A 20,068-nucleotide genomic window follows, 5' to 3' on the forward strand; every position below is an offset into this window, starting at 1 on the left:
GTTATTCCAGTTAAATCATGATTGACCTGTCCATGGCTGGTGTCCTCTGGTGGGTGGGTGGGGGGGTAGGTAGACCTTTCTGGGACACAAGTTATCAGGTTTACATACAGTAATGTGTCCTTTGCAGTTTTCTAGCACTAAAAAATGAGCAGACAGACTGTTTAAATCAGATCCCAGAACTTCACATATTTAATAGCTGAGGCATACAGAGATGAAAGGGGTAGGTTTGTGGAGGGTGCAGGGCCAGATATCCTGTATTCATGCCGCCTTTGTACATAATTTTCTGATTGAATATAAAAACAGATGATGGATTGTATGAAGTTCCTCTTTTTGTAGAGAGTTCATTGTTCAGGATTGGCTAAGATCTTGTGGTGATAACAAATGTTTTTATGAAACACAAGAACACTTTCAAGGCCTGCATTAGTTAGCTTTTAAACAAAGCTTTTCGCTGCAGATTGTATTATGATTGAGTTATTCATATTAATCAGAAACTAACCATTGCAGCAGTGTGGGAGCACGCTAACAATCTATGTACCACAGCAGATAAAATTATCCGAGACCTTTTTTGTGATTATTTATTTGTCTTTTTAAATGTTTATTTGCTCTTCAGAAGAGAGCACAACTGTATGCGTACGCAGGGAGCACGGTGAGTTGCTCTGAAGTCTCTAAAGGGATGACCTGCAAGGCTGTGATTATTTAAACCACGCAATTTATTTGAGCTTTTTGCAATGGTTTCTTTCTGTTTTGTTTGTTACTCAAATGTGTTATACTACCTGAAATATGTTTGAAATATCTTAGGCTAGTACCAAAAGGTTTTAAGATTTTTTGTTGGTTTGTTTTTTTGGTTTAATTCATTAAAGATTTTCAACATAATCACTTGTGTCTTTTTAAATAAGTCTTAACATCTACATGCTCATATCTGGGAAGTGGTTAGTTCAGTAATGCTACAAAGTCATTAACTGGTATACCACTGTAATAGAAGAATAATCCAGAATATTCAAATATTACACAAACCACACCCATGTTTGCAACAATATCAGAGAATGTACATGCATCTACACAATGTCAGATCCAATATCTCAGGATTGTTCAGTGACATTTCCTCCCTATCACTTTATATCAAGTAATAAAGCGTATACTTCTCTTTGGACTATCCAATAATAAACTGTTCATTTCAGCAGATAGAAATAGACAAAACAAACATTAAAATGGTGCTGATATCACCACAGATCTACAGAGAAACATACAATATTTTAGAGGTTTTTCAGTCGTGGATGTGGAGATCAGAACATTTGGGTGAAACTATGATTTCAACGCACCAAGATGGAAACGAGAAAGCAGTCACTGGAGGTTCTCCTTGCTGCTTCTGCTGCGGTTGTTGCTGTGATGCCAAATCTTTGCCATGACTCGCTCCTGGCGCGTCACAGCACTGAAGTCCATCGTCTTTAACCGAGGCAAAGCAGAAATCACACGATTCCTAAATGCACAAAAACATTAATGCATGTGCACTAAATAGTTTAAATACATTTTGTATGTGTAAACTGAATGTTGAAGAAAGATTTTATCTTCACTTTGCTGGTGGTACACATACACTATACTACACATTGAGATACAATTTAATCAAAAAGCTGCATTGATTCATAAGAAACCAGTTCATTGAAACAGACCTTTAACTGTGTGTGTGTGTGAGTAACAGGTGTTGCTACGCAGACTAGGATATTTACTGTAATATGAGCTTGATCTGCATTTAAGCACCTGCTACAATGTTATGCATGTACATGCTTGCCAAGAATTTGTATTTCACATAGATACACACACACACACAATGTAATTGCACTCTTGTAAGTAAGTAAACCCTCACTCTGCACCTCTGAAGTGTCTGACAGTATGAAGTACTGGGTGCTTATGGTTGCTTTGCAAATTCACGTTCAGTTTTTATTAAGAACCACACAACAATGGCTACAAAGTAAAAGTATCTCACATCCAAACATTGCACAGCTAAGCAGGATATGTGTGTGTGTGATTGTGTTTGGGGTAGATTTGAAAGATAGTTTCCACCTGTAAGCCTTGTTGGTTTCTATGACATTTCCATGCAGAGTAATGGTGTGTAGATGTGGTAACACTCCCAGCCTGTCCACCTCTGACAGAATAAAAATGCTGTTGCCGTGTAGATACAACACACGTAGGTCACGCAGCTCGCACAAAACCTGGAAGATATGGGCATACATAATGCAGATGTACTGTGAGAGAAAGAAGACAGCGAAGCCACTGTGCAAGCAAACATGCGAACAAGCCATGGAGAGAGGAAGCTTACTTGATCTATGTGTGAGATTTTGTTGAAGGAAAGGTCCAGCCAGGCAATCTGTGATGGCTCAGCCAGGAAGTGGCTTACAGTCTTTTGGAGGTCATGAAGGTCACTGATGTTGTTGTTATTGAGACGCAGAGAGCAGCTTAGGTACTTCTTCTCCGAATTTCTTTTTAAAGGCCGCAGACCGCTGCTGTGTTCCTCTGTCCATGCGTCTGAGGCCGCAAATAAAAGAAATGGTGAATATTAAGTACTTGTTGAGTTGTTTGATTTTGTATAACATTTTATTCATGTGGCACATTGTTTCAAAGGCATCTAAATGTACTGATCAGTTTAAAAAAGATGATGCATCACATGTCCAACTTAATATGGAATTATCTTGAGCTGGTTGGTTATACATTCATTTGGTAGATCAAATTAATACAATTTTATTTTAAAGAAGAATAACACAGCCTGCACATGCAAGTTTATCATAACTATATAAATAGATATACTGAACATTTATTTCTGAGGTGTAATAATCATATGACATTTCTGCAGTACACTGTAATGTGCAGCCATTTAAGCAAAAGGTACAGTTATTTACAAAGAGAGTTGTAATAACCTTATCGTGACAGGAAATAGTCATAATAGTAAAAAACATTAGTGTAAAGTACCATAAGGAGCGGCTGAAAAACCGGAGAGGAATATGATTACCTGCCAAACTGCTGATGTGTTTAAAAGATAAATCAACTGGAGCTCCACACATATTCGCACCTTCACTCACCTGTGGGAGGACAGAGACTTCATGGTGAATTACTGGCGAGTCAACTCACCCAGTGATCATCAATCGCCATTAATTTAATCAAACACAAAAAATAAGGAATTTACTTATATGTAACGTGTTATTGCAACATAGTGCCTTTGCAACATTGTTATTGAAACTTCCAATAAAGCCCCTTGAATTGTAATTGAATATATTTGCAAACACACTTTATGGCTAGCTATCTTATTATTATATAGCAGCGGCTCATACATTTCAATCCACATAGCTAGCTACACACAAGCACAAACTGACCATTTCGCCCCGATTTTTAGTTACCTCATATTGTTGATCCATCACAAATATCATAGGAAACCGACACCGTACTTACCAAAAAACTAAAGCAAATTATGAGAGCAACACTAGCTAGCTAGATAGCTATTTAGCCCAGGTTATTTAGAAACCCGTGTTTCGAGGTAACGTCAGAGAACTAAAGTTAAAGTCATATTCTGTCAACTAGCTAAAGTTATAAGAGCTAGCTGCCGTTATGTTAACTGAAAGACAACAACGCGTTTCCAAGGAAACAACCAGGTACATTATGGGATTTGCAGTAACAATCAGATTGCACTTGCCTACATATTTCCACTATAATATGAACATTCGGTTTCATATAAATAACTATTTCTTAATTAAAACAAATGTTGTTTGTGTGTGTGTGTGTGTGTGTGTGTGTTTGTGTGGTTTCTTCTCTCACTTGCTAGAAACATCTTTTAATTGTACACGTAGTTCATCCCATCCGGGTTGGCGGATTCGGCAGTCATCATTCATTTTAAAACGTGTTTGACCAACTGCAACCTAGCTAACTAGCTAGCTAATGCTGACAACGCCAAGGAGAAAAATAATAAAGCAAAGCAAATAATTGTAATTTTTAACAATTATTTTTAACTTAATTTGTCCCCGCCCACATTAAAACCGAGCGTGTCTGGTGTGACGTGAATCTTTAACGAGTGGTGCCATATGAACGAGTGCAACGTTTAGATGACTTCCGGCTTTTAAACCAATCCACTTGGCCTATTTGCAGATGCGTCGATATATGAAAACGGATTGGCTGGTTCAATCTTCAACAACCCTTTTTGAAATTTTGTCTGGTTTGTTTGTCGTGGGTCTGTTTATTTCATAGCAGTAACGAAGACACGAAGCGGCTTCATCTCTTTTCAGAGAACGACTAGCATTAAATACGATACAGAAATAAGTGGCCAAAGTATTGTAAGGTGAGTCACATTGTTTGTGTTAACACTGTCGTAACGGTAATGTTAACTTTGCTAAGACTAAGTTATGTGCTAGCTAGCTAACGTTAGCTGATATGCCTTTATTTTTTGTTTTTTCCAGTTCAAGGTTAAAATCCTTAGCATTACCACGTTAATGGTCAGCCAAGATGGCGATTAACGTGGGTGTTAAGGCTCTTCTCTGCTGGGTAAGTTTATACATAATACAGCATATTTGAATGTAATAGCTAATACGTTGATTCAAAGCTTATTAGATGGATGCAGTGATTATTTGACCAGCTTGTCAAACTATCTTTTTGCAGGTCAACACCTTAAATCTGTCAGACCGAGACATAAATATAGACGATTTACAAGATGGGACAGTCTTACTGAAAGTTGTTTGTATGCTGTAAGTAGGAGCAATGTGTTGAACTACGTTTTAAATGCTTCGGGTTCTTGAAAGTATTGAGATGCTCATTCCTTGGCGTACACCTCGGTTTTTAATCTAGTTTCACCTTTGTTTCATCTCAGGAAAAGGGAACACAACTGCCATTTCAGTAATTCCATTGAGGAGCGATTTAAGATAATTGCTGACTTTGTGGAAAGTAAGTTTTTCTACCAAAATATCCTCACATATTGCTGAAGTGTGACTGCTTACAGTTTATATGCTACAAAAGGCTTACCATGTCTTATATCACTTGACGTTACTGACTGCATGTAGATGAAATGTCATCGAACAGTGCTTAAGACAGCAAAAAGGCACTGTTTTCTTAAAATCTGTTTCAACTTTGAGTTGACCACACCCTGAATCACTGTTGGGTGTGAGCTAAAGTGTGCCCTGTTGCACCTGTAAACATGCCAACCAGACAGTGATGTCAGGGTGTAAAGAACACACCCTGAGGATCACTTTTTAATATGTTACAGGCACACATGCTTTTGGATGCATGTTGAATATTGCTGTCCTTTTAGAATTAACCTATCAATATATGTTTTTTATTAGGGGATTGCCGATTTACTGCAACCAAAGGCACTTCAGTATCTTGGGACAACATAAGACATGAAATCAACCTAACAGTTGAAATTGCCAAGGTATAAGACAAAGAAAAAAGAATAAAGGAAAAAAATAAAGACAAACATTGGCAAAGGCACATTCTGACTCAGTTTTTGATACCACCAGGTGCTTTTGTTGCTCATATACCACGACATGATGAATGAGCGCTGCACTGTGAACTCATTGGAATGTCATGTGGAGGTAAGCAGAAAGCTGTTTTTCTGAATTGCTACTAAATGTTATGTCTTCACCACTTAGATCCATCACATTTCATTCATCATGTGTTGATCTACTATTTAAATCTGTGCTTTTTATATATATATCCCCACTTTTATTTGTTAGCAAGAGATAGCACACCTTACGGAGTCCTTTGTTATGGAGAGTGACGGCTGCGTGTTTTTGAGCAAAAGACTCGATGCCTATTTGGCAAGGAGACGTAAGTCACAAATTTCTTAAATCTTTCATTTCCTCATATGTCATACTAATTGAGACAAGTGTCACACATGTAATGCTGCTGTATAACACTAGCTTTCTAGTTTGGACTTACATGCAAGCTGTACAGTTAGTCAAAATGTATTTCTCATTTAATTTCAGGTATATCTGTCAGCCGTGAAATATTTGAGCGATCAGCAACCACCTCTACCTCCAATGTGTCGACTAGCTCCTCGTTAACAGATGACGAGTCCCCCGTTTTCGACCGCAGACAGAGAGTCACATTTGTCGACATGCAAACTGTGGCTTCCTCCTCAGTCAGGTATCAGTGTGGATTTAATTTTGTCCAACCAAGTGCCTATCATTCATTAAATGTGAATAAGGCAATTTTGCAGGCAACATTAATCCAAACTTTGGTTTGGGTAATGATCTATCGAACCTCTTTACTAGTCATTTTTTATTTAAAGGACAATTCCAGCGCAAAATGAACCTAGGGGTTAATAACGTGTATAGTCGATCGTTCTCTGGGATGTGTTTTCATGCTAATCGAATGCATCTCTAGCTTTGAACAAGCTACCGCAAACCGGTGGTTAGCTGCTAACGCTAGCTTTCGGGGCAGAGGGTAAATTGCTATTTTATACCACACCTCAGTACACATATGTTATTAACCCCTAGGTTCATTTTGCGCTAAAACTAGCTTGTCTCCATTGAAAGGTGCGGCACGGTGGGTCACTGGTTAGCACTGTCGCCTCACAACAACTGAATACAACAATAAGTTGTAGTTGGGTTTTATATAAACATAAAAGCAGTTTAATATACCATGCTAAACTTCCAGTAACTAAGATCTTTGTTTTCACACCATAACAAAATGGCTTACCTGTGTAGGGTTGCATTGCATATCATCAAAACATTAAAACTTTACCAATATACATGTATCCATTTATGAATAATTATTTGTAAATCCATGAATGTTTTCATGATTTGATTATAATTCTTTAGCGTGCCTGGTCGGCTTTTATTTCCACAGCAACTCTCCTCTGCAGAATATCATGAACACACCAAAATTTCAGTTGAGGAAGATGGAACGACAGATGATCAGGGAGAGAGACCACAGAGATGGGTTGGAGAGTGAGCTGGCCAGCAAGATTGCACTCCTTGCACAGAGAGGTACCACATTTCAGTGTTTGTATAAAAATATTGTTAGTTAAGTTGATAAGATTAATAAGTACAACTTTTTAAAAAAAAATTCCATTTGTTTTTCTCTTTTCTTTTTTTTTTTTTCTTTTTTCTTCTTCAAACCCTGGTCAATATTTACTTTGTTTTCTTTAGAGTCCCATTGCAACCAGTTGCAGTACTGCCTGGATAAGCTGAAAAAAGAGCAACATGCACAAGAGAATTTTATCAAGGATCAAATCAATGAGCTTGAGACCAAGAACAACACGTAAGTACCAGGACAGATATTTCTTTGCATTAATTAATGCATGACGCCACTATTAACATCTTTTACATCAAAGATGTGTTCAACTTGAGTTTGTGATAGTATACTGTACTTCTACATGCCGTGGCACACCACCCCTGCTAATTTGATACTGACCCTTGCAAAATGTTATTTTCTTCAGCCTAGCCGTAGCTTTACGTGAGAAATGTGTATTTATTACCGAAACCCATCCCAAGCGTTAAGAATTTTAATTTAAAAGGGTTAAAAAAGACTGCTTGGCTAACTGTTTTTTTGTTGTCTTAGGTTACAAATGCATCTTAATGAGATGTTAAAGCACAATAAAGACCTGAAGAGTAACTCCTCACTTATGGAGCGGAAAGTGGATGAGCTGTCAGATGAAAACGGTGTGCTTTCATCCCAGGTAATGGCACATGTGCAAAGTTATGTTAAATTGCATCTTTGTTTTCTCACTTATGAGGTCATGTGCAATTTGTACGTCCTTAAAAGATTCAACATGAGCAGACTTCTCCTGAAACTAAGTGATGCGACCATGCTGGTGGATAAGCGAGTCTCAGTGGGGTTGGCACTAGTCGCATGTGTCAATGTTGAAACTAAAGCTTTCACTTCATACAGATTGTTGAGGTATTCTTTTAATGTTTTGCAGATGAGGGCAGTGTGTTCCAAGCTAGCCATATTCGAAGCAGAAGTTGGCAGGCTGACAGAAACCCAAGCATTTTCTGAGGAGGATTGGAGGAGCAAAACGGTCCACTTACAGTCGGAACTTAACCAAGCCACTGCTCAAAAGGTAGTTACACCCTCGGAAGGAAAAAAGCAAGAGTTTTGTGTTGACTGGAGTTGATGATTACATTTTTCCATTGCTTTGATTACATATTGGGTTCTACGCAAATGGGTTCAACGTAATATGCTCCTCTTTGTTTTCTCAGGAGTTACTGACTGAACAAATTCAGATCCTTCAAGGAAAGATTTCCTGTCTGGAGGATGTAATAAGCAGGGCCACTAATGAAGAAGTAGGAGAGAATATGGGGCCTGTAATGGAGGTAAAGTCCATTTAATATATGTAAAAGCTGAATTCAGAAGTGTTTGTTAATCAAATGTAAAGTCTGCTTTTTCGCAATCTTTTAAAATCTATTTTGGATGAGATGGTTACTATTGTCTTCACTTCTTAAATTTCCAGAGAGACATGTTGGACACTGAAATCAGCGGTTTGAAGGATGAGCTGGAGAGCACATCTTGCTCCCTGAAAAAGGCTGAGGTGGAGATTCAGGCCAAAACACAGCAGCTGGCAGAGTATCAACAAGAATTAAATCAACAGAAAGAGCTCATGCAGCAACAGGAGTCCCAAACTGAAAAAATCATTCAAGCTAAGGATGAAATTTTAGACAAATTACAAAAGGAGATCACTGAGCAGAGAGCAGTCCTTCAGCAAGAGATCCTGGAGCTCAAGATTCAACTTGAGCAAGTTACGCAGCAGAAAACTGAGCAGATCACCAGACTACAACAGCATATTGATGCTTGTGAACAAGAAATTGAAAAACTAAAGGAAATAAAGAGAGAAAAGGAAAGCCTTCTCTGCCAGTCTGATGAAAACGTGAAAGATCTTGAGACAAAGTTATCTGCAGCCACTTCTCTCTTGGCTGATAAAGACCAACAAATTAACAGTCTCAGAGAAGAAGTTGACATTCTAACAGATGACACCAAAAACAACAAAAATGAAATTCAAGCCAAAGAGGAAATGCTTGCCAAATTACTTCAGGAAAAGTCTAAGGAGCAAGACATTTTTAGTAATAAAATTGATACCTTATCGGTCCAAGTGAAAGAGCTTAGCTCGTCTCTCAAACAGGCTGAGCAGGAAATTCAACTTAAGCAAGACCTACTGGCTAAAACCCAACAAGAGAATGTCCAACAAAGGGAGGTACTCCAACAACAGATTGTAACCTGTGAAGAGGAGGTTCAGAAGTTAAACAAAGCGATACAGGTAAAGAACGAGCAGCTTGTTATTCTAAAGAATGACTCTTCTCAACAGTCTGAATCGCTGGAGCAAGAGATTATAGGCCTGAAAGCTCAACTAGAAAATCTTAATGACTCTCTCAGAAAGGCTGAGGAACAAGTTCAGGCTCAGGAGGGAATGCTTACAAAGCAGGAGGAGCAAAGTGCTCACCAGACAGTGGCCCTGCAGCAACAGCTGTCTGCTTCTGAAGAGAGGGTAAGGAGCATGAACGAGGAGATTCAGACTAAAGAGGAACAGATGAACATGTTGAAAAATCAAAGCTTGGCGCAGTCAGAACTACTACATCAAGAGATCCAAGATTTAAAGAAACAGGTTGAGTGTCTTCGTTCATCACTGAGGAATGCTGAGGAGGATTTGAAATCCAAGGAATATCTGTTGGCAGAAAAATCCAAGCATGAACAGCAGAGAACTTTGCAGATTGAGGCACTTGGAAAGCACAGTTCCATTCTCGAGGAGGAGGTTAATCGGCTGAGGGAGGATATCCGAACTAAAGAGGGTGAGGTCAACCTGCTAAAGGTTGAGAGCTGCAAGGAGTCAGAAGTGCTACAGAAAGAGATTCACACTCTTAGGAACAAAGTCCAAAGTTTGAATGAATCCCTCAAGGCTACAGTAGAGCAAGTTCAGGCTAAAGAATACCTACTGACTCAGGAAAAAGATAACTATCAAAACCTGACAACAATCTCTGAATACGAGATAAAAGCTCTTAAGGAGCAGATCCAGTCTAAAGAGGAGCAGCTGGTCACAATGGAAAAAGAAGGCTCAAAACATTCTGAAATGCTACAGCAAGAGATCAAATGTCTTAAAAACCAACTCGCTAATATGGGGGACTCTCTCACAAAGACGGAGGAGGAGGTTCAAACTCAGGTAGCCATGCTCACCAAACAGGAGCAGGAGAGTGCTCATCAGAAGGAAATACTGCAGCAGCAACTGTCAGCATCTGAAGAAGAGGTGAGGAAGATGAAAGACGAGATACAAGCTAAAGAGGAACAGATGATGCTGCTGAAGAACGAGAGCTCAGAGCAGTCAGATCTGCGACATCAAGAGATCCAAAGTTTAAAGAAACAAGTAGAGACTCTTGGCTCATCACTGAGGAAGGCTGAGGAGGATATGCAATCCAAGGAAAACAGGTTTGCTGAACAGCAACTACACAGCACTCAGGATATGGAGGCCCTCCAAGTGCAGATGGTAGCATCTCATGATGAAGTGAAACGGCTTAATGCAGAGATTCAGGCGAAGGAGGAGCAATTAATTCAGCTAAAGTCTGAGACCTCTGCACAATCTGAATTGCTACAGCAAGAGATTGAAAGGCTGAATAAACAAATAAATACTTTGAGCAATTCTCTTGAGATAGCCAAGGACCAGGCTCAGGCCAAAGAGGATTTGATGGCCAAGCAGGAGCAGCAGATCGAGGCACTTGGAAAGCACAGTGCCGTTCTCGAGGGGGATGTTAATCGGCTGAGGGAGGATATCCGAACTAAAGAGGGTGAGGTCGACCTGTTAAAGGTTGAGAGCTGCAAGGAGTCAGAAGTGCTACAGAAAGAGATCCACACTCTTAGGGACCAAGTCCAAAGTTTGAATGAATCCCTCAAGGCTACAGTAGAGCAGGTTCAGGCTGAAGAATACCTACTGACTCAGGAAAAAGATAACTATCAAAAGCTGACGACAATCTCTGAAGATGAGATAAAAGCTCTTAAGGAGCAGATTCAGTCAAAAGAGGAACAGCTGGTCACAATGGAAAAAGAAGGCTCAAAACATTCTGAAATGCTACAGCAAGAGATCAAATGTCTTCAAAACCAACTCGCTAATATGGGGGACTCTCTCACAAAGACGGAGGAGGAGGTTCAAACTCAGGTAGCCATGCTCACCAAACAGGAGCAGGAGAGTGCTCATCAGAAGGAGATACTGCAGCAGCAACTGTCAGCATCTGAAGAAGAGGTGAGGAAGATGAAAGACGAGATACAAGCTAAAGAGGAACAGATGATGCTGCTGAAGACCGAGAGCTCAGAGCAGTCAGATCTGCGACAGCAAGAGATCCAAAGTTTAAAGAAACAGGTGGAGACTCTTGACTCATCACTGAGGAAGGCTGAGGAGGCTTTGCAATCCAAGGAAGATCAGTTTGCTGAAGAGCAGCTACACAGCACTCAGGATATGGAGGCACTCCAAGTGCAGATGGTAGCATCTCATGATGAAGTGAAACGGCTTAATGCAGAGATTCAGGCGAAGGAGGAGCAATTAATTCAGCTAAAGTCTGAGACCTCTGCACAATCTGAATTGCTACAGCAAGAGATTGAAAGTCTGAATAAACAAATAAATACTTTGAGCAATTCTCTTGAGATAGCCAAGGACCAGGCTCAGGCCAAAGAAGATTTGATGGCCAAGCAGGAGCAGCAGATCGAGGCACTTGGAAAGCACAGTGCCGTTCTCGAGGGGGAGGTTAATCGGCTGAGGGAGGATATCCGAACTAAAGAGGGTGAGGTCGACCTGCTAAAGGTTGAGAGCTGCAAGGAGTCAGAAGTGCTACAGAAAGAGATCCACACTCTTAGGGACCAAGTCCAAAGTTTGAATGAATCTCTCAAGGCTACAGTAGAGCAGGTTCAGGCTAAAGAATACTTACTGACTCAGAAGGAAATGGAGATTTCTCAGGCAAAAGATGCAGTTCAAAACCTGACGACGACCTCTGAAGACGAGATAAAAGCTCTTAAGGAGCAGATCCAGTCTAAAGAGGAACAGCTGGTCACAATAAAAAAAGAAGGCTCAAAACATTCTGAAATGCTACAGCAAGAGATCAAATGTCTTCAAAACCAACTCGTTAATATGGGTGACTCTCTCACAAAGACGGAGGAGGAGGTTCAAACTCAGGTAGCCATGCTCACCAAACAGGAGCAGGAGAGTGCTCATCAGAAGGAGATACTGCAGCAGCAACTGTCAGCATCTAAAGAAGAGGTGAGGAAGATGAAAGACGAGATCCAAGCTAAAGAGGAACAGATGATGCTGCTGAAGACCGAGAGCTCAGAGCAGTCAGATCTGCGACAGCAAGAGATCCAAAGTTTAAAGAAACAGGTGGAGACTCTTGGCTCATCACTGAGGAAGGCTGAGGAGGCTTTGCAATCCAAGGAAGATCTGTTTGTTAAACAGCAAGAAAATAAAGACCTCTTCCAGCTGCAGCTTGTCTCCGTAAATGCAGAGCTGAACCACTACAAAGAGACACAAGCTGCAGACCTCAGACTGAAAGAGGCTGTACAGGTTGCCACTTTAAGCGAAAAGGAGGCTCTTGTTCAGGAAAAAGAAGTACTCATCGCCAGGATACTGCAGGCAGAAAAGAAACAGAGAGCTCTGGAGAAACAACTTGAAGCCATGGTGTTTGAGAATGAGAGACTTGATCAAGCCAAGCAGGCCATAAAGAAAGAGAATGAGGTCTCCCATAAACTGGAGTCTGTGCTACAGCAGGAGCTGGAAATGATTAGAATGGAGAAAGAGAAACTCTTGAAAGAAAAAGCTGAGGAAATTGAGACGATAAAGAGAGACCTGCAGCAACAGCTCTCGGCTAAATCGGAGGCTGCGGAACACTACAAGGCGCAGGTTGGTGTGACCACAAACTATCCCCACACAACATGACACCATTTAGTTTCACTACTTTTTAACAGTTTTTATTTTTTTATTTTTTATATTTTATTATATTTCCTTTCTGCTTGTTACTTATTGATCACTCAACCGTTTCATGTGCATACTTGGTTGGTTTATCTGTTTGGTGTCGGATGAATAGTTTGGACTAAGATTCATGCTAAGATATTTATTTTATTATCATAATGCCACAGATGGAGAAGGCAGTGAGTCATTATAATGGCAAGAAACAGCTTCTCCAGGAAAGCCAAGAGGAGATGGTTCAACTCAAGCATTCCTTAGAGGTTAAAGAGCGTGAAGAAAAGGCTACTGCCATGGAAATCAGGCTGCTGAAACTGGATTTGGACAAGGCCCAAACCAGTGAGAAGGCACTTTTGAACAGGGTGGCCAGTTTGGAGGCACAGGTTGGTATTTTTGAGGCATGAGTAGAACTAAGGCACGGTCTCTTAAATAACTGTTAAACAATTTTTAGAGTTCAAGGATGTTGATTGCACTTTTTCTTTTTTTTTTTCTGCTGATTTCTGTATCTGTTTACCTTGTAGCTGGCTTTTGCTGACCGTAACCTGCGGATACAGAATAAGATTCCTGGTAATGAAGGAAGTGCAGAGTCGGGTTACATGGATATTGCCAATGCATCCTCAAGTGTTCACACAAGAGCACAGGTGAAGAGAAGCATGAGCGTTGACAGCCTGGACCATAGCTCTTTGGAAGACTCTCTGACCACCACAAGGTAATACACTTGTATATACAGTATGTAGCATGCCATTTTAGGCCTGCAGATATTTCATAATATAACTAAATGATAAAAAAAAAGTCTGTACAGTGTTATAAACCCTGCCATTTACATTTTTGTATTTATAAAAAAAAAAAGAAGTTTCTGTTTTATTTACTGATCATTTGATTTTACTTCTTTGGTTATGTCAGCTGTCAAAACATTCTGCACATTGTTGTGAGCAAGGGAACCATTACTCAACCTTAAAATGCACAAAATAACCGCTTCCAGTATTACAGCAAGATATGCGAGCAAAGCGGCAGTGTGTTAAAACTCATTTTAGTTTGGTTCCAGCCACACACATAACAAGCCCAATATGCCTCTGAAGTGTAGTTTGGGTTTTTTAAAACTGCTCAGAATGTCTTCGGTTTTGACCCACAATTGGTCAAATTTGATAGATAGATAGATAGATAGATAGATAGATAGATAGATAGATAGATAGATAGATAGATAGATAGATAGATAGATAGATAGATAGATAGATATTCTCAGAAAGACAAGATTTTCTGCCAAACCAACTCCTTCTTTTCACCTGTTTTTGGTTTATGATTTTGGACTATATAAATAAAATTGACTTGACTTTTGTTTTCCCAACCAAGGAGTTACCATTGTCCTAAAGACATCCCTGAATGTTGGCCTTTTATCCTGCCCTTTTCTGTGCTCCAACAAAGTACACGATGAAGACATAAAACTTGAGAAAAGCTTTAAAATCTTACATTAGAGGAATAGTGGGAAACTATTGTTTGTAATCTCACATAATACTTTGTGTTTACCTTTGCAGGAAACTTAGAGTACCCGATGAATCAAGCACACCGCTTATTCGCAGTTCAGAGCGCTTGGCAGCAAAACGCCGCGGTCTTCAGACGGAGTCACTGGAAACCCTATACTTCACACCTATAAATACCAGACAGATCAACAGGTATGTCATACAGTACCGTTGTGGCAATCTTTGTTTTCTCAAAATGGCCACCTTTAGGAGGTTTTTCTGTTTACTATGAGTGAGAGAGAGTTGTGGGTGTTGTAGAGCTCCTCCTAAACGTCTGCTATTGGGATCATTTTGTTTTCTTTTTCATCATCTAGGACCAGTACGGCGCACAACATGGAACTGGATTCGGCCTGTAAAAATCCAACTTCATCAGTCAAACGACGGAGGACCACACAGGTTATTAACATCACCATGACCCAGGTGGAGGAAACTCACTTGCATGTATTGCATGTTCACAATAACACATGCTACATTTGAATAATCACTGTGCAGTTTAATAATCACAATGGTTTGTCTCACTATTTCTGAAATAGTCATGGTGGCGAAATTGTGTTATTTGTGCATTTTGAGGGTTCAGCTGGTCCTTTATTTCGATTCCTAATTTGTTCAATAATACTTAATTTTAAACCGTTACACTAGAACACATTTTAACTATAGAGCTCTGTGTGCACCTTTCGGGCTCTTACGCTCGGGCAGTGTAAAAATGCATTCAAATGGCTGAACCCAAATGTTTTGACTTTCCCTTTCCAAACATCCACACACTCCCACTGCAGTATTATTGTAGCCATAAGTGATTGTTGAACTCTGATCTGTAGAAAACCCCAGGTAGCAGTGACCCAGATGAGACTTTCTACAGTCTGGCCTCAGCTCGCTCCCAGCCAAACATCTCTAGTACAAACTCTGCACGACCCGTGGGGCTGTTTGACACACCTGCAAGAATGACCGCCAGCGACCAGTTCATCGGTCTGCCGGGCTACAGACGGAGCACCGTCCATCCGCAGAGTGAGTAGATCCCTGGCTTACTCACAGGAGGTTGTACTGGATGGTGAGAAATTAAGTGAGAAGTCAGGCTGGAAGAAAATTAAACAACCTGCAGAGCTGGGCAAACAAAGTACTTTTTCTTTTTTTTCAACGCCAAAGACATGGACCTAGGGCTGCAACTATCGATTATTTTCGCTATTGATTAATCGGTCAACTTTTTTGTCAATTAATATATTAATCCTTTGGATTATAACATCAGAAAACTGGGAAAAGGTGTCATCACATTGTTCTACAACGCAAGGTGACCTCAACTGTCTTGTGTAGTCCCACCACACAGTCAGAAATCCCAAAATATTTCATTTACTTTAATGTAAAACCACAAAGTAAAGGAACAATCAAATGTTTGCCTTTTTTACAAAATTATTGTGCAGATGTTTAACTGATTCATTTTTGTATTGACAAATCATTGCAGTTCTACATGTTGTGTTTTGCTCCGTGTACAATAATGCAGCTATACAATAAAATAAATAAATAGTGACTTTGAGGAAAAATGAGATTTGACTTTGGGGCATCTCGGCTGATGATTCCAATCTTCAGGGGCAGCCCTACTAATTAGTTATTGAGTAATGGTAATTGATCGCATATGGGTATTACACTTGCCGTAGTCAAAAACGGAGACTATAAGGTGTATATGTAACTCTTTATCTTTATTTATTTATTTTTTGTACATGTGTTGTCTTCAGCCACTGGTACATTCTGTGCGGGAGAAGAGAACGAGCCAGATGGGGCACCAGAGGATTGGATGAGGATAGCAGAGCTGCAGGCCAGGAACAAGGCCTGCCTTCCTCATTTGAAGAGCAGCTACCCCGTGGAGTCTGATGTTAGTAAAGAGGGACACATGCACACACACTGAACGTGACAGACATACAGTCACACATACACATTAAAGATACCTAATTAATAGTCAAAACAGTGACAAATATGGAGGTATAATGCACAGGGGTTGTTGTCGCACCACACCAAAAATGTATACAAACATTTATTTACACATTAATCACAACTGTAAATCTGATGATACTGACTTAAAACCATATAGTTGACTAGAGCACCAACTAGTGAGTAGTTTGAACATGGCAAATGGACTGCATTAATGTTTTAGCCAAAGCACTTAACAATTTGTCTCTTATTCACGCACGCACGCATACACACACTTACACTTACACACCAATGGCAGCAATAGCATGGCTAACAATCAGGTTCAGTGTCTTGCCCAATGCTGAAATCGTATGACTCCAGCCTTAAAAGATGGTTGAGTGTAACAATTTGTTGCACTTTCCTGCACTTCATTCTTTTCCCACTAGTTTTCTGAAATCTCTCTGTCTGTTCTCCTAGACTGGCCGTGGCAGCACATTCCTTTTCACAGACGAAGAACTCCGTATGGGTGACCCATCCGACACAATCCGTCGGGCGTCCATGATGCCTGGCCAGATGCAAGAATCTCTGGCTTCCCATCGGCACTCCCTCATGGTGGGACAGACGGGTGCTGCTGCCAGTACTCGTTCTCGCCGTGTGTCGTTGATGCCAGGCCAGCTGCCATCAAAAACTGTCAGCTCCTCTCAGCTGAGAAGCCCGAAAGGCACAAAGCGATCTTCATCTACATTGTCTGTACATCAAACTTCGCCTGAGGTTGGTTTGCATCAGTATACTCATCAATAGTTGTCACTAGCAGCTGATGAATGTTTTCATAGGCTTTTTTTTTCCAACTGTAATGTTTTCCTTACATTTATTTAATTCATATTTAGCATTTATAGTGTAATTACTTGAATTTTTTAAAAATCTACCATTTTGCAATACTTATAGTTACTACCATCTTTGACAATCAACTGTAAAGTATCCTGTCGTCGTACATATCTTTGCCGCTACCCTAAATACCAAATTGGAGTGATTATTGTCAAAAATGTTTGTTACAGTACGTAAAAAGACTCACGGCTGACATCAAAACATATATTTTTTTTCTCATAATAGTGGTCAGTGATAGTGGCTTATTTCATTGGTAATCTGAAATCTTACTCTTTACATAAATGTAATAAACCATGATCTAAAATTTAACTTTTCTTTGTATTTTTACTTACTTGTCTTTCCTTGCCTCCATCTGACAGAAAAAGATGAGGGCCAGTTGCTTCCCCCGTCCACTCACTCCAAAGAACAGGAACGTGATCAGTGGACCTTCCAACTCTCAGCTTCAGGGCAGAGCACTCAGTCCAGTGAGTGGGGGGAGGGGGGGGAATACATACATGCATACATACATGCATGCATGCATGCATGCATGCATGCTATATACATACATGCTATATACAATGACATCATGTTGTCGTGGATCACAATCGTACATATATTTTGCATGCCTCTCTAACAGTTTCACTTTATTTAATTTTTCTCTCAGGCTGATCGGAGGGAGTCTATGATGTTCACTATTGAGAACACCCCTAAAAATAGCAACTACTTAAAGAAAGGGCTGAACAAACTACGCGGCTCTGCCCGGAAATCTCCAGGCAAAAGTGTAAAGAAGTTGCCCGCTCAGACATCTGCTCCTTCAGGTGCTGCTGTGGTCCGGGCAGGCAGAGTTGGCAGCTCCAAGTCACCTCAGGTGACCACTAAAGGACAGAAGGCCACCAGCAGGTCTGCGAAGTCTCCTGGACTGACGGCTAGTGCTCGCAAGGTAAACACACACAGACAAATCCATTCAGGCTTTTACAGGGCACGCTTAAATAATCAGCGGCGTATGAGCAACATGACATCATGACTTTGCGTAAACCTACACGCCCGCTTTCTTAAGCCAAGTGGCGGGTTATCTGTACGCATTTTGAGCTATCCGCGTGTGTACAACGGACGTAAACATACACTCCACTTTCTAAATCGTATGCCGTTGTATCTGTATGCATTTTGAGCGTCGTATACAGCGGACGTGTTGGGTTTAGGAAAAGAAGAACAGGGTTGGGTTTAGTAAAAGAAGAAAGCGACAGTTGAGTTTAGGAAACGTGACATGCGGGACACGATACCCGGTCTCCTGGGTGAAAGTCCTGTGTTTGACCCACGTGGGTTTTTGCCCTTTCATCCTACTCGCTATGGCGTAAATTCACACGCAGTCGCAAGGTAATGTAAGTCAATGGAGGCCAGACGGCGTTGTTAACACGCTAAAAAGCGAGTATGCGTCTTGATAACACGCCAAAAATGGCATACGAGTTGGGGTGTCATACATATGCCACTTAATGAGCTCAGTCTGATAGGAGGCAGCAGGTATGCCGTAGATTCCATCATCTGATAAGCAGACAGTAGCAGGTAGTGTAGATGGTGAACTAAACCTGTTCAATTTGCATTGCTCTTTTAGTGTGTGTGTGTGTGTGTGTGTGTGTGTGTGTGTGTGTGTGTGTGTGTGTGTGTGTGTGTGTGTGTGTGTGTGTGTGTGTGTGTGTGTTTTTGTGTTGTGTGTGTGTGTGTGTGTGTGTGTGTGTGTGTGTGTGTGTGTGTGTGTGTGTGTGTGTGTGTGTGTGTGTGTGTGTGTGTGTGTGTGTGTGTGTGTGTGTGTGTGTGTGTGTGTGTGTGTGTGTGTGTGTGTGTGTGTGTGTGTGGTTAGTGATCTTACTAATAAATCAAAACTGTTATTGTGAAAGAACTTTCTTGAATGTGTTCAGTCTTTACATTTTAGTAACTGTTTTCAGAAGCGTGGGTCTGTAAATGGAGAACATCTTGCTGGATTTCCTAAATGGTCAATACTAGTAATTTTAATTTAGTTAATGGGGGTTTGTTTCTTTACACTGGCTGGTTGTTGGGTTTCAGGTTTTCCCATAATAACTCACGGTGTGTTTATTCCATGTATCAACAGGGGTGTCCACATGTATCTAGCACACTAACTGCATGTGACTTCAGCTTTTACTCAATGTAATGTTCATATTGTATTGAAATGTTTCTCCCACAGATGATGAGCAGGATGAAGGTGTGAGGACACGTTCCCAAACTGGAGTCATGATTGTCTCAAGTTCTACTTGATCATACTTTCTTTTCCCCACAATTTGTTTTTACTGTCTTCTTTTTGTTTTTACAATCTTGTCTTTTAAAATCTACTGTACCTTTTAATTTTCTCTATTATATTTTTCTTTTCTATTATATTTTTCTTAATAAACATTTAAGTCTGCTGGTCTAGTTGTTTATCATGTGAAATCAAAAAAAAATTAAGTGAAATGTAATGCTCATGGATGGTCCAGGTAACCAGGTAGCTTCACCTAATGAATATGGACAAGCTCAGATTATAAATCACTTGGTTCCACGAGTCAAGCAGTTCAAATGGTCAAAACACTGATTTCAACAACTAATTTCTGAGAAATCCTGTTAACGTTTCTTTTTTAGTTTAACCTTTTTAACGGACATTTTTGATGTGATAAAGGCCGATGTGAAAAGTGTTATTAAATTAATCCAAAAATAGTTCTGTCTGAAGACCAAAAAACTAAATTTGGTGATTTAAATAAATTGAAAAGTCCAGATGTATCAATAATTCATACAGTTGTATAAACTTGGTTTATAGAATAGTGCCGTATGTTTCACTTTTATTATACACCCATGCTCTTTCAGCACATGAAAAGAGGTCACTTGGGTTTCGGACTCACGCAAC

General features: G+C 40.2%; 2 protein-coding genes across 8 annotated transcripts; one reads left to right on the top strand and one right to left on the bottom strand.

Moving 5' to 3' along the window:
• Positions 1–166: 166 nt before the first annotated feature.
• Positions 167–4,050, bottom strand: lrrc51 (leucine rich repeat containing 51). Of its 4 annotated transcripts, none has more exons than XM_039787912.1 (5): positions 3,802–4,050; positions 3,002–3,071; positions 2,315–2,520; positions 2,059–2,207; positions 167–1,477 (listed from the first exon to the last, which is right to left on the bottom strand). In XM_039787912.1, the coding sequence occupies exons 2-5, from the start codon at positions 3,051–3,053 to the stop codon at positions 1,342–1,344; spliced, it is 543 nt and encodes a 180-aa protein (XP_039643846.1). In that variant the 5' UTR covers positions 3,054–3,071; positions 3,802–4,050; the 3' UTR covers positions 167–1,341. The 4 variants fall into 4 exon arrangements, with proteins under 4 accessions (XP_039643846.1, XP_039643855.1, XP_039643836.1 ...); XM_039787921.1 differs by having other exon boundaries at positions 3,002–3,065; positions 3,798–4,050; XM_039787902.1 differs by lacking the exon at positions 3,802–4,050 and adding an exon at positions 3,387–3,631.
• A 102-nt stretch (positions 4,051–4,152) lies between these two features.
• numa1 (nuclear mitotic apparatus protein 1) lies at positions 4,153–19,594 on the top strand. Of its 4 annotated transcripts, none has more exons than XM_039787849.1 (25): positions 4,153–4,318; positions 4,437–4,521; positions 4,636–4,721; positions 4,844–4,917; positions 5,313–5,401; positions 5,490–5,564; positions 5,706–5,799; positions 5,958–6,117; positions 6,823–6,962; positions 7,125–7,236; positions 7,537–7,654; positions 7,898–8,038; positions 8,178–8,291; positions 8,429–12,841; positions 13,078–13,287; positions 13,426–13,613; positions 14,437–14,574; positions 14,736–14,841; positions 15,237–15,423; positions 16,146–16,282; positions 16,795–17,088; positions 17,562–17,666; positions 17,846–18,121; positions 19,122–19,168; positions 19,379–19,594. In XM_039787849.1, coding segments are annotated over exons 2-25 (7,344 nt in total). In that variant the 5' UTR covers positions 4,153–4,318; positions 4,437–4,482; the 3' UTR covers positions 19,380–19,594. The 4 variants fall into 4 exon arrangements, with proteins under 4 accessions (XP_039643783.1, XP_039643801.1, XP_039643792.1 ...); XM_039787867.1 differs by having other exon boundaries at positions 14,736–14,817; XM_039787858.1 differs by having other exon boundaries at positions 4,153–4,295.
• The last annotated feature ends 474 nt before the right edge of the window (positions 19,595–20,068 follow it).

Source organism: Perca fluviatilis, chromosome 2 (assembly GCF_010015445.1).
Source record: "Perca fluviatilis chromosome 2, GENO_Pfluv_1.0, whole genome shotgun sequence".
Classification (NCBI taxonomy): Eukaryota; Metazoa; Chordata; class Actinopteri; order Perciformes; family Percidae; genus Perca; species Perca fluviatilis.

Bases quoted from the DNA above. Each gene is read 5' to 3' on its own strand.
- lrrc51 (XM_039787902.1), bottom strand. From the start codon at position 3,416: ATGATATTTGTGATGGATCAACAATATGAG. The intron at 3,072-3,386 runs GTAACTAAAAAT...GTCCTCCCACAG, and splicing joins TGATGGATCAACAATATGAG to GTGAGTGAAGGTGCGAATAT. The intron at 2,208-2,314 runs GTAAGCTTCCTC...CATATCTTCCAG, and splicing joins AAATCTCACACATAGATCAA to GTTTTGTGCGAGCTGCGTGA.
- numa1 (XM_039787849.1), top strand. From the start codon at position 4,483: ATGGCGATTAACGTGGGTGTTAAGGCTCTTCTCTGCTGG. The intron at 4,722-4,843 runs GTAAGTAGGAGC...GTTTCATCTCAG, and splicing joins CTGAAAGTTGTTTGTATGCT to GAAAAGGGAACACAACTGCC. The intron at 16,283-16,794 runs GTTAGTAAAGAG...CTGTTCTCCTAG, and splicing joins GCTACCCCGTGGAGTCTGAT to ACTGGCCGTGGCAGCACATT.